At 46.6% G+C, this 14515-nt stretch overlaps 1 protein-coding gene across 3 annotated transcripts in view; it reads right to left on the minus strand.

Moving 5' to 3' along the window:
* Positions 1-13802, minus strand: part of WDR86 (WD repeat domain 86) — a 74685-nt gene extending 60883 nt beyond the window's left edge. For all 3 annotated transcript variants that reach the window (XM_040434109.1, XM_040434110.1, XM_040434108.1), the window contains exons 1-2: positions 13574-13802; positions 8798-9115 (exon numbers count right to left, since the gene is read on the minus strand). In XM_040434109.1, the coding sequence (XP_040290043.1) occupies positions 8798-9026 (229 nt within the window). In that variant the 5' untranslated portion in view covers positions 9027-9115; positions 13574-13802. The remainder of the gene's footprint in view (positions 1-8797; positions 9116-13573) is intronic.
* Positions 13803-14515: the final 713 nt, after the last annotated feature.

A 14515-nucleotide genomic window follows, 5' to 3' on the forward strand; every position in this document is an offset into this window, starting at 1 on the left:
CCGAATTGCAAAATCGACTGTATGCTGAGGAACTGCGTTTCCAATATTGTCTCTGCCTGCAACCTACTAAAGTTGAAGTTCTGTTTAACACCGCGTTTCCTCAAATTATTTCCTGCATCCGCAAACGGCGTGCCACCGTTTACTTGGCACTGGCGTCACGAACTATTCCTACCTATACCTGCCCTTGCAGAGAGTCAGCTGTACCAGGTTAGTGTATATTGCACTACTACACCCAGAAACACCTACTACGCACAACTTGAGTACACTGCACCTCTCTTTTGGCGTCACGAACAGGATTCGCACGCTTTATGGTGCAAGAAGCGTGTACTTTGTGCCTTATACAAGTGCCCTGTGACCAAAGTGACAATTTTCCTGTTTAATGAAAGTGGACTTTGTGGATTAAAAATCATACCCAAAGTGTGTCAAAAACTTCTAAAAAGCGCTGTACAGTATTGCGCTGCACAGAGGAAGAAAATCGCCGCATTGGATTGTGGTTTTGTGGACTTTAAACATTCCTGCTTGCTGTCAGTGAACAGACAGCGTTTGTACCTAAAGATGGCCGCTGAGCTGGCTGAATTTACTGCTGCGTCACCTTCATCCCGAAAAGGCGGGAAAAATTGGCGCCTTTCTGAGGAAAAGGCGGGAAGAAGGTCAAGGACAGGCGCCACGGCTTATCTGGACATTTGCATGTCTGCCAGCATGGACACCGCCTTCCCTATATTGAGATACCTGGGGGGCGGCCTCCCAGTGCAATGGGAGGAGCTGACTACTTTGATTGACGCGTCCCTATCGCTCTCCTCAGTAGGATCGAGCATGTTGGATTGTGAGCAGAGTGTTGCTGCAGCGTCCGCACCTATGATTGGAAAAATGACCGACACCGGTGTAGAGCCAGAGGAGGCTCCACCGGCCTACGCTCCGGGACCGGAGCAACCCGCCTGCCGCACCAGGGAGAAAGAACCCGAGCCCTACTATGGCTCATGGAGGGACTTTTTTCAGCCATCGTTCAAATGGTCTTCCCTGATGGCGGAGATTCGGGAGGCCGCTATCAAGCGAAATACCCAGACAAAGATCGTGTATGAGGAGCTAACTAAGACCATACATGAAAGACATACGCACACCCAACCCCGCCTGGAAAGGAGAAAGGGAGTGGTGCTGTCGTTTGACAAATCCCGTGGCTACGGGTTTATTCAGGACTATCTTACTGGCAGAGACCTCTATGTCAATCGAAGGTCTGTCAAGAGAGACTACCTCCCTTCGTACCAGCACAGCCTCCGCGAGGGAGAGGAAGTGGAGTACACCCCTGCCGAGGGCCTGCGAGGCCCCTATGCGACTGCTGTGACCCGTCCGAAGCGAGGACCTGAGGATTGGGAGGCAGAAGAAGAAGACCACTCTGGCTGCGAGCGAGAACCGGAACGCTCTCCAGAGCCGGCCCATCACGCCTTTCAGGAGCGGAGCTCCTTCATCGGGCCGAACGTCTTCTGGCAGCCAACCGTGTTGGAGAAATGGGTGAGCCCCTACCCTTCCCCCGAGCTGCCACGTCGGGAGAAGACACTATCTGAGCTGGAGCAGCAAAGAGGATTGAGTGCTACCTTCCAGAACATCCGGATGGGACGGAGACCTGAGGCAAGTCCAGAACCTGAAGAGGCCGAGTCTGCATCAGCGGTGACTGTACCTGCGCCGGCGGCGCCAGCAGAGAACAGCGACTCCGACACCGAGAGTATTGGTGAGCAGATCGTCCGGCTGGAGGAGAAGTTGCGGGAGTTGCGCAAGACCTACACCGCCAGGATCCAGACGCCGCCGAGGAAGGATGAGGTAAGGGTGCCTGTCACCACCCGCCGACCGCCTTCTGTTGTCACCGCTCCGTCAGTGCCCCAGACCGGACCCGCGATTGCTGTGAATTGCTGCACCCAGAGCACCGGACCGCTTGCTGCGGCGGTACCAAGTATGTCACACCCTGCAGTGATTATGCCAGGGCCGGCACGGCCCACCAGAGGGTTCACCCCTAGGCCTATGGGGCCAATACCTATTAGGGGCCCCTTTACCCTGCAGCTACCCCCTGATACAGTCATGTGGGCCCATCCTCCTGTAGAAGAATACTACAGAAGATACCTCCCTGCAGAGCCAAGTAGCTACAATATGCCACTGTGATCAGCCTGCTAGGCCCTTGATTCATTTCTTCAGAAGGTGATGTTAACCCTTCCAGGACAGGAGTCCTATGTTGCTGGCCCTTTGTTGCAGCTGCCAGTTTGTCCACGGCTCAGTGGTAGGTGTTGACCACTGAAATTACAAAGTCAGCAAGGCCACGTTTGTTTCCAGGACCTCCTGCCTGCTTTTGTTACCCCACACCAAGTTGTGCCTGTTCCTTTGTTGCACCTTTTACCCTTCACCCCCTTTTCAGGTTGATCAGGGGTATTACAGCACTTGTCTTTGCTGTCCATTTTATTGTGCAACCTGTTACTAAGGAACCGTGCCCGGAGACAGACTCAAAAGATACCTGAGCCTCTGAGATTCTTACTCTTTTAAAGTATTGTGCCCAGAGATGGACTCCACCGCATGAGAGCCTCTGTGATTTAATAAGAAATAACCTGGGTACGGACTCATGTTTGTTATTTGAGCCTCCAAGAACTTTTATACCGTTGTCTACTGTTTTATCATGGACTTATTCATTGTCATGGACTATCCTGGTTCTAATGTTACGCTGTGCCAGGTCAGCGCCCCCGTTCCATTCATTATCCTGAGAGAAGAGAACGACGCCCCTTGTCACTGCCCTGCACCTTTGCCAATTGGACCTGATGTAAATGCAGATGAATTGCATATATGTATGCCTGCATGTCTCTTTTTCTATTTCAGGTAGAGATTCCAGTTGGGCGACCCATGATGGAGTACGAGGGCGTACTCAGCTTAAAGCAGTGGGGTATGTAGTATACGGGAGTTGTAATACCCGTTACTACCAAAGGTCACTTGGTGTGCTGTTGTCCCTTCTTAATTATGGAAAGTTGTTGTATGTCAGTTTTGTAAAATGCAATGTAATGTGTGTATTTCCCTGTCACTGAGACTTGCATGCACAGGCCTGCTGGGGGTGTAATTACAGCTTCTGGTCCATAGAGGGAGCTAGGGAGCCCTAGTTTATAAAAGGCCAGACAGGGAAGTGCAAGGCAGACGGAGTCTAGTGTCTGTAATCTACAGATGGAGATTAGATAATGTCTGAGACAAGTCCAGGCCTGAAGCCTGCTGTTCAGGAGAAGATTCCCTCCTGAATTCCTACATGCAGAAGCAGGAATACCTTAGCCTGAGGAACCATTCAGAAGCTAGGAGAGACTGAGGCAAATATCAGAGGAGCCAGAGGTATTGAGGAAACAGAGGAGGTACTTATGAAAGCCATAATCAAGGATATAAAGCCAGACTTAGGTTAATGGGCCTTGGTGAAGAATTGCTATATTCCAGGATCAGACAGAATTAGAGTGCTAGCTCCTGTGCTGCGAATCCTGCGTTTTACACTCTGTAATTACCCTGCTGTACTGAATTGCCTGCATCGACCGAATTGCAAAATCGACTGTATGCTGAGGAACTGCGTTTCCAATATTGTCTCTGCCTGCAACCTACTAAAGTTGAAGTTCTGTTTAACACCGCGTTTCCTCAAATTATTTCCTGCATCCGCAAACGGCGTGCCACCGTTTACTTGGCACTGGCGTCACGAACTATTCCTACCTATACCTGCCCTTGCAGAGAGTCAGCTGTACCAGGTTAGTGTATATTGCACTACTACACCCAGAAACACCTACTACGCACAACTTGAGTACACTGCACTGTTTGCAAAAAAAATTCCAAAAATAGGACACCAAAAATGTGGCACAAAATGCACATGGACAAAAAGCCACACGGGCGTCATCCATGTTTTGTGGCAATTTGCAGACCTGAAAACAGGTCGCGGTCATGTGAATGTGCCCTAAGAGTGTAGTGTATGGAGATTTTCAATGTGCATTTTTGTGCAGATTTCTCTGTGTTTTCGCAGAACATCTGAACCTAAATTCGCACATGACACTTGCAGATTTTGTAGCAGATTTCGACATGGATTTGACCTGAATTTCATCTTCTGTATTGGAATGGGTAAAATCTGCAATGAAAATCCACACGAACAACTGATGTGCTGTAGATTTCAGAATCTGCACCGCAGGTCAATATCTGCGCGGGAAATTTCCGCACCATGTAAAAGAGATTTTGAATATCTAATTTACTTAGCTAGTACTGTATTACGCTGCAGGTTTTTTGTACGAAATTTAATTTCACCTGTTAGGGCTCATTCACACAACCGTGGTTTGGTTCTGCATGGGTGCGGACCCATTCACTTCAATGGGGCCGCAAAAGATGCAAATAGCACTCCGTGTGCTGTCCGCATCCGCTGCCCTGCAAAAATTATAAGTCATGTCCTATATTTTGTGGACAAGAATAGGCATTTCTATAAAGGGCCATCTGTTCCGCAAATTTCGGAAGGCACACTGGTGGCATCCGTTCTTTGCGGATGCGCAAAACAGTGCAGGGTCATGTGAACAAACCCTTATACAAACTGTATGCGTGTAGCCTAAAGCCTCATTCACACGTCAGTGTTTTGGTCAGTGATTTCCATCAGTGATTGTGAGCCATTGGAGCCTCCACAGACATAAGTTATAAGGCCGCATGCATACGACCGTGGTGTGTTTTGCGGTCTGCAAATCGCGGACAGCCTTTACATATAACTGCCTATTCTTGCCCGCAAAGCGCGGACAAGAATAGGACATGTTATATTTTTTTGAGGGGCCACGGAACGGAGCAACGGATGCGGACAGCACACGGAGTGCTGTCCGCATCTTTTGCGGCCCCATTGAAGTGAATAGGTCTGCATCCGAGCCGCCAAAACGGTGAGTTTTTATTATTTTTTAACCCTCAATTGACATTGGACTTTGCATTCTGTATTAAAGAATGCTATTATTTTCTATTATAACCATGTTATAATGGAAAATAATAAAGTAAAGTAGGGTCCCGTGTCACTCATCCCTCATCACCTTAGCAACCATGCGTGAAAATCGCACCGCATCCGCACTTGCTTGCAGATGCAACGTGATTTTAATGCAGCCCTATTCATTTCTATGGGGCTTGCATTGCGTGAAAAACGCAGAATATAGAACATGCTGCGATTTTCACGCAACGCACAAGTGATTTGTGAAAAACATTGCTCATGTACACCGCTCCATTGAAATGAATGGGTCAGGATTCAGTGCGGGAGGGAATACTCGCCCGTTTGAAAGGGGCCATAGAAGAGAATGGGGCTTCAGTAAAAAACGTATTGCATCCGGATCATCTGGCAGAAAATCTGCCCATGTAATACCGCCTTAGGCCTCTTTCACACGAGCATGACGGATTAGGTCTAGATGTGTTCAGGGAAACTCGCACCATTTTGCAAGCAAATTCAGTCCGTTTTGTCTGCGATTGCGTTTAGTTGTTCCGTTTTTTCCATGTGGGTGCAATGCGTTTTGATGCGTTTTTCATGCGCGATAAAAAAAAAATGAAGGTTTACAAACAACATCTGGCCTCATGCACACGGCCGTTGTTTTGGTCCGCATCCGAGCCACCGTTTTGGTGGCTCGGATGCGGACCCATTCACTTCAAAGGGGCCGTAAAAAATGCGGACAGCTGTCCGCATCCGTTGCTCCGTTCCGTGGCCCTACTAAAAGTGAGTTTTTCACTGAAGCCCCATTCACTTCTATGGGGCCAGGGCTACGTGAAAAACGCAGACTATGGCCTCTTTCACACGGGCGAGAATTCCACGCGGGTGGTGAACGCATTGCACCCGCACTGAATCTGGACCCATTCCTTTCTATTGGTCTGTACACATGAGCGGTGATTTTCACGCATGGTTGCTAGGATGAAAGTCTATTCACTGTATTATTTTCCCTTATAACATGGTTATAAGGGAAAATAATAGCATTCTTTACTACAGAATGGTCAATTGAGGGTTAAAATAACTAAATAAATAAAATTAACTCAATTCCTCTAATTGATCGCGTACCTGCCGGTCTCCTATTCTTTCTTCAGGACCTGTGGTGACGTCACTGTGCTCATCACATGATACATCACATGATCCATCACCATGGTGATGGACCATGTGATGAGCACAGTGACGTCACCACAGGTCCTGAAGAAAGAATAGGAGACCGGCAGGTACGCGATCAATTGGAGAAGGTGAGTTATTTTTTTTTTAACCCTCAATTGACCTGCTACTAAGCATTCTGTATTAAAATGCTATTATTTTCCCTTATAACCATGTTATAAGGGAAAATAATAAAATTTACTGAATACTGAACCCAAAAAACCCACAGAACTGATGCGTGACGAAAAATGCTCATGTACACAGACCCATTGAAATGAATGGGTCAGGATTCAGTGCGGGTGCAATTCGTTCACTTCACGCATTGCACCCGCGCGGAAAACTCGCTCGTGTGAAAGGGGCCTAATGAATACTCTTGGACAATGCAGCAATTTACTATTCAGTTCTCCACCAAACAGCCGATGTATGTAGGTGTAGTTTGTGCCTTGGACTGTTTGCTAAGGGGAATGTAACATGAAATAAATACTTTATTTATTTCTTACCAAATATTGGATCAAGCACTGCAGATTACTGAATTCTAAAAAAATATTATAATAATCACTCCCTCTACACTGCTGGCAAGTTACATGTTAGTATTTGGCAACCCCTGCCAGCTCCCTCTTCAGCCACTGATCCCTTTACCTCCTCAGATATCCTTGTAGTTACACTGGAGCATAGGCTCATTCCTCAAACTGCGCTCTTGTGTCAGCGCTGGAAAATGAAAAGATTTGGCCACAGAACAGGCTGAAGCCTATTCCTTGTGTAACATGTCGTATTTAATATGCAGCTTGTGGAAGCATTATCAAGAAATGTAATTTCAGGGCTAATCCCCTGAGGAAAATCAGACGGTCTGGTGCCCAGCGTAATGAGAAATCCACAGTGTCCCCTCCTAATACTTCACAATATTACCTTCTTTCATAATAGGGTATAGACCACCAGTGTAACACGAACATGGCTGACATAACACTGTACTTACATTACTGCCATTAAATCCTACTGCTTCTTAATCAGATCCAAGCATTAAAGTGAATTGCTGCTGGTCCTGTATCTGCGACTGCCCCATACAGTTATTTCTTAGATGAGAAGTTAAATGGGTTCTCCAGGTACAGATATTGTTGACCTATCCTCAGGATAGGTCATCAATATCAGATAACTGGGGGTCCAACACCCGGCATCCCCAAGATCAGCTGTTTTGGGCTCTATCCATTGTGTATTTTATAGAGGCGGCGCACTGAAGCTCTGAATGGGGGCTAAGCTGCAGTACCCCAGCACAGCCACTACACAGTGTAAGGAACGGTCTACCTCCAGCTCCGTACACTGTATAGCCTCCAGCACCGCGGCAGCCTGGAACGTCTGATTGGTGGGAATGCCGGGTGTCGGAACCCTGTCAGTCTTATACTAATCACTTATCCGGAGGATAAGTCATCACTATCTGTAGCCTGTAGAGTCCCTTTAAGATTGTAGGTAATACTCATACCCCTAGTAGTAGTGTAGAAGACCTGTGGATTGTGGTAGAGGTTGTCCATCTGACGTTACATACAGCAATCACATGACATGATCAAGTTACTACTACCATTTCCTCCAACTTTGTAAGCTGGGAGACTACATGTATTGTATTTTCAGATCATTAAAAAAAAGTTTTTGAAGGAATTTGGGGGTCATTTATTAAGGCCCTACGTGGATGGTGGATCTGCCAAAGTTATGTAGAGGTGCCAGCCTCTACATAACTTCGGCGGATCCACCTCCGCTTCTAAATCTACACCAGCTCCCTTGCTGGAGTCGATTTAGACCATTTTCTATGCCCACAACAGAAGTAGAAAATGATGAATGAGACGGGCCTGCTGACCCGTCCCCTTTCCCCGCCCATGCCACACCAACTTTTTTAGACCTGACGTGAGCAGGGAAAAGTCACAGATTGCCGCGCAGAAACTACAGAACAGAAAAGAAACTATTACCATAAGGACTTGTTCACACGAACGTAAGGGCTCCGTGCCCATGCTGTGGACTGCAAATTGACGTGGCCGTGGCCCGTCAGGCATTTCCTCTAAATGGCTGTCCTTGTAATACAAAGCCAGTTTAAGCCCACTATAAGAGAAACAGAGTCTCTATCTTGGTCATAGAATGGAGTTCCAAGCACAAACTTGGTTATATATTATTAAGGTTATTGCCTTTCTGTACATTGTGAGCCAAGTTGGTGACCTACCAGGGCACTAGGGATTGGGACATGTGCAGCTTTTTTGCATATCTCACTTTAAGATGTCCAGAGCCTTTATTAATCGCTGCCATGCTTATTATACTTTCTCAAACATCCTTTTCATACATGTAACTGCAGCCTCTCTCTGCTCTATGCTAGAGTGTATATTATTAGTCAGGAGGTTATGAGACCACCACCAGCCATGATCCAAACAGGTTCCTTTATAATTTGTTCATATGAGCATTATACCAGTGGTGACAGGCATACTGAAACACAGACCCATCAGGATACAGTTTTCCCACTTTTGTGTAGAAACCAGTCGGAGAAGAACCTGGTGGCATCCTCCGAGATGGCCCAATCTCTGAGATCTATTCATACACTGCAGCCTATTCTTAGCCCACCACTGCTGCAACTACATAAAAAAATTCTCACAAATCAAAACTTTCCTGCTACAAAATGCTGATGAAAATAGTTACACTCACCTTGCAGCAACTTGCAGCACTGGTGGTCAGATGTCCTCCATAAGCGAGCAGTGCAATCTTCACTGGCGGTCAACAGGTGGCATCCATCTGGACTCAAACTAAGCCAATTGATCCCACCTTTGTGATCTCTGCAGACTTTGATCAAAGAATTGGTTGTGCCACAAGTGGAGCTTCCGCTCCCCATTCTCTGGAGCCCTGCATGGGCAGTGGCAAAGGAAGGAGGACTCATGGGTTTCACCCCTCAGGTGCAAAGGAGCAGGACAATTTAAACACTTGTGTCTTCTACATTGTGAACAGTTTGTAGGAGGTACCTAAAGACTGATCGAAAAGACAAAGTCAACGGAGATGCTTTAAAAAAAAAAAATGCAGCCTTTCTGTTAAAGGTGTTGCCTGCAGGTTAAATATTTCCTATAAATAGCCCAGGCCAGAACACCTAAAAGAAGCAATACTCACCTCATTGATCCCCCATCACTTCATGGGTCTTCCACCAGACTCTCCTTCATGGTCCCTCTCGACACAAAGGAAATGACCCCACAGTCAATCATTGGCTTACGTAGGCCACCAGTGATTGCCTGGGCAGTCATCTCCTGCATGTTGAGAGGGACCAGGGAGGACAGACCAGTGAGGGACCAAGAAGCATCCGTAGGGTGCAGTGGGGGATCAGGGAGTATTGCTTCTTTTATTTCTTTACACCGATCAGAGCCTTTTGTAAGAAATGTTTATATGCCAGACAACTCCTTTAAGCCGATGAAAACAATTCCCCTCATGTTTGTTTTAACTACATAGGGTATATTATTATATCAGCCCCTTGCAATGTCAGGTTCCCTTCTCCATTACTAACTCTACAGACCCCATTGTGTAAATGAGGCCTACATGACACTTGGCATAACATAAACATAACAGAAGACTGATTGCTTAGATATTTGAGAACGCTACAGTAGAGAAAGTACTCTCTCGTTCTACTTCAGTTACTCATAAGCACAAGCCATCCAAAGATGATGGAAGAAGTAGTCCATTTAACATATTACTTCGCACCAGTGTACGAATTTGTTTATTTCTGTGACCAGTTCACAGGGCTTTAATATTTGACCCTCCCAAACAAAAAATAAATAAAATTGTGGCACGTATAAGAATTACCCATAATACTGCTGTGATATGGTGCTCTACACAAAAGCCAACATTTTTCAATGTATTTTTGCCAATATTTGGCACAAACTGCACCAAAATATTGTTGCAAATCTGTGTGTGCCAAAACTGGCACAAATGTCAAAAATGTCAGTGATTATGCTGTGCTCACCAGAAGTTTAAAAAGTGGACATAGTCACTATAGAATGCCTAGAATCTCAATTTTTAGAGGGATTCTTTGGGGCTGGGAACACCTTTTAATCCCTGCAGGGATTAATAAAAAAAGACTTACCTGTCACTGATGCTCTGGTTCTAGTACCGACCTCTTTTCTCCTCCACTTATGGTCCCAGTGAGTGGACTGTGAGGTGCCATCTACACGCATGTGCCTGCATTACATGACCACTGCCACTGCTGAGGCCACTGATTGGGCAGCAGTGGTGACATGCATGTAGACCGCACCTCACACTTACAGTTCAGCGGGGACCAAAAGCGGAATGAGTAGGGAATGATAATAATAAGGGAAATGCTAATAAAAATATGGACATCACACGACCACCCCCCACCCCATATGCTCCAGAATAGAAATGTGCTCCTGCACTCGTAGGTATGGGTCATCCATGTGTTACATGGCTGCCATTCATCTGCAAAGGTGCTGTTCACGCAGCGGTTTTTGACAGCTGGATTTGGCGCGGATATCGTGCCAAAAACCACTGAGCACTTTGCTGAAACTGTCTCCCACTGTTTTTCATGTATAGTTTAGCGCTGTAACCAAGACCAAGAAAGAAGGCGATTTCTGCGCAGCTGCCAGGCGGTTATTTGGTGTGGAATATGCCCTAAATTCAGCTGCCAGAAAACACCATGTGAATGGCTCCTAATAATCCTTTGCAATATTCTTTTAGGCCTCTTTTATGCCTCATTCACACGTCAGTGTTCGGTCAGTGATTTCCATCAGTGATTTTGAGCCAAAACCAGGTGCGGCTCTAAACACAGAACAGGTGCAGATCTTTCCCTCATACCTTATGTCTGTGGAGGCTCCAATCCTGGTTTTGGCTCAAAATCACTGATGGAAATCACTGACCAAACACTGACGTGTGAATGAGGCCAAAAAGTGATACAGATTGTGTCAGGATCTCTTCAGGGAAAAACTGATGGTTTTGCATGTAAGTTGAATCAGTTTTTTTGCAATTACGATCGGTGTTTCAGGTTTTTTTTTATGCATTTTTCACACACCTGAAGAAAAACTGAAGAATAACGCTCAACATCTCCTAGTAACCATTAGGCCCCTTTTACACGAGCGAGTTCTCCACGTGGGTGCAATGCGTGACGTGAACACATTGCACCCGCACTGAATCCTGACTCATTCATTTCAATGGGTCTGTGTACATGAGCGTTTTTTTTCACGTATCACTTCTGCGTTGCGTGAAAAACTATATTCTGTGTTTTTCACGCAGCCCTGGCCCCATAGAAGTGAATGGGGCTTCAGTGCAAAACGCATTGCATCCGGAAACAAGTGCAGATGTAATGCGTTTATCACTGATGGTTGCTAAGAGATTTAAACCTTCAGTTTTTTTATCACGCGCGTGTAAAACGCATCAAAACGCATTGCACCCGCACGAAAACAACTGAATGCAGTTGCAGACAAAACTGACAAAACTTGCTTGTAAAATGGTGCAATTTTCACTGAACACACCCTGAACGCATCCGGACCCAATTCGTATCGTTCGTGTGAAAGAGGCCTTAGTGAAAAACACATTGCGTCTGTATGCCTTCCGTTTTTTATGCAAGCCCCATTCATTTCTATGGAACCAGAGCTGTGTGAAAAACGCACAATATAGAACATGCTGCAATTTTTCCTGAACGCACAGATCATGCTTTTAGTCGCACTGAAATAAATGGGTCAGGATTCAGTCCGGATGCGATGCGTTCACTACATGCATCGCATTAGGATGGAAAACTCGCTCATGAAATTAGCCTTTAATAACTAGGAAGGTGCAAATCCTTAAAGGGGAAATCTACCTTTATGGAGTGCAGTCATAAACATATGTAGGGAAAATGTGACGCGAGTACAAATCTCAGGGACTGCGGCTGAGTCCTGCTTGTTGATCTAGCAGCGACCACATGCATCTCGTCTCAGAATGAGATAAATATGTGGAATTTGTTGGCTTCTGTCTGGAATGATGTGATAATCCTATGAAGAGTCACTCTGCATGTTCTAGCTATTGAAGTCATGTCCTGCCATCTCTGTAAGCAGCCGAGGCTGCAGTGCTCGGTTAGGCTGTGCTGTTACAGAACAATGCTATCTATGCAGGGGGCTGGGAGGCCAGAACTGCACAGTCAGCATCGCTCCCAATCTCAGCTCAGCTTTCCAAGAATCCTACACTGGAGCGTTCCTGCAGCTACAATACATAGGACTCTGCTGTCTGCTCGCAGGGTTTTCAAAGGCAATTGTGGACAGTTAGGAACTCTGCTGGGAGTTGCAGTTACACCACATCCTCTATTCTGGGACTTGTAGTTAAATCACAACTTTGCCAAAACTTCACAAATACCTATAAAGTATACATATCTATTATGTATTCAAGAGGGGTGGGTCTAGGCTGAGATTGAGCTTTCCTAGGGGGATAGGGCAGCCTTTGGTCTATGCATAGACACGGAAAATGCTCCTAAGGCTGCATGCACACGAACGTTGTTTGTTACCGTTTCCTTTCCGGGTTTTTTTTTTTGCAGATAGGATGCAGACCCATTCATTTCAGTGGGTCCGCAAAAAATGCGGACAGCACACCGTGTGCTATCTGCATCCGTATGTCCGTTCCGTAGCCCCGCAAAAAAATATCTAACATGTTCTATTCTTGTCTGTTTTAGGCATTGTTACAATGGATCCGCAAAAAAAAAAAAAAAAGGATGGCATATGAATGTCATCCGGATTTTTTGCGGACCGCAAAACACATACGGTTGTGTGCATGTAGCCTAAGACATAGGGTCTGTTCACTACAACCACTAGCGGACCCCCAAACATTCTGTTTTGGCCATGGTCGTCAGTGGAGATTTTGAAGTTCTAGAAAATGTTCCTAGAATTACTTTTATTGAACACCACGATGATAGATAATATAGTTTTTTTTTTCCTTTTTCAAAAAAGGCAGAGTGCCCTGAACATAACATCTACTACATGTAACACCTACGCCAGTCACTACAACCCTCAGCATTCGGATGTCTGGGCATGCTAGAAGTTGTAGTTTCACAACAGCTGGAGAGCAGCAGGTGGGTGACCACTGACCTACACAATAAAAAGGCAAATACAATGCTAGGTGTGAACATGACCTTATCTACCCATGTCTGTCCATGCACATCTAGCTGCACAGTCGATATCGCTCTGTTCTAGCCAGGATAATATTAGGCTATCCTTGTGTGTTTAGTGATCACAAGGAGTATAAACAGAATATAAATAATAATACAGTAAAAAGTAATGAAATAATAATACACAAATAATATTATATCAGCATTAGAACATAGTCAAATACATAATAAATATAAATGTAACATAATATACAAATAATATAGGAATAACCCTAATATTATAGTAGTAGTAACGGAGTGTACAGCAGATCCCAGCCACAGGGGTATGACACTTCACACACAAACACTTCGCTAATTACCTCCAGGTTTCCCAGCAGGAGATAATTTGATGGTCTTTGAAGTCTCCACAATTAGGACTCCTCTTCCTTGCAGTAGCTGGGGCTTCCTCTGTCCATCTAATGTATGGAGAGACTTCCAGCAGAGGCTGTGGGATGTGGAAGCCCTTGGATAATGGGACACACATGTACGGAGCTGGGGGGGATGTCCAGCAGTCAGCTGCTGAGGTCCTGGATGACTGTGCATGAGCTGGAGCAGCTTCATGTGAGGAAGGAGAGGAAGCTGGACTTGGTTTTATCCTGGGGGGCGGTGCTGGCACCAGAGATCCTCACAGCCTCCCCTGGAGATGCCCCCTCTCATAGCACTGGCACCAGAGATCCTCACAGCCTCCCCTGGAGATGCCCCCTCTCATAGCACTGGCACCAGAGATCCTCACAGCCTCCCCTGGAGATGCCCCCTCTCATAGCACTGGCCCCAGAGATCCTCACAGCCTCCCCTGGAGATGCCCCCTCTCATAGCACTGGCCCCAGAGATCCTCACAGCCTCCCCTGGAGATGCCCCCTCTCATAGCACTGGCACCAGAGATCCTCACAGCCTCCCCTGGAGATGCCCCCTCTCATAGCACTGGCACCAGAGATCCTCACAGCCTCCCCTGGAGATGCCCCCTCTCATAGCACTGGCCCCAGAGATCCTCACAGCCTCCCCTGGAGATGCCCCCTCTCATAGCACTGGCCCCAGAGATCCTCACAGCCTCCCCTGGAGATGCCCCCTCTCATAGCACTGGCACCAGAGATCCTCACAGCCTCCCCTGGAGATGCCCCCTCTCATAGCACTGGCACCAGAGATCCTCACAGCCCCCCCTGGAGATGCCCCCTCTCATAGCACTGGCACCAGAGACCCTCACAGCCTCCCCTGGAGATGCCCCCTCTCATAGCACTGGCACCAGAGATCCTCACAGCCTCCCC

Source organism: Bufo bufo, chromosome 5 (genome assembly GCF_905171765.1).
Source record: "Bufo bufo chromosome 5, aBufBuf1.1, whole genome shotgun sequence".
Classification (NCBI taxonomy): domain Eukaryota; kingdom Metazoa; phylum Chordata; class Amphibia; order Anura; family Bufonidae; genus Bufo; species Bufo bufo.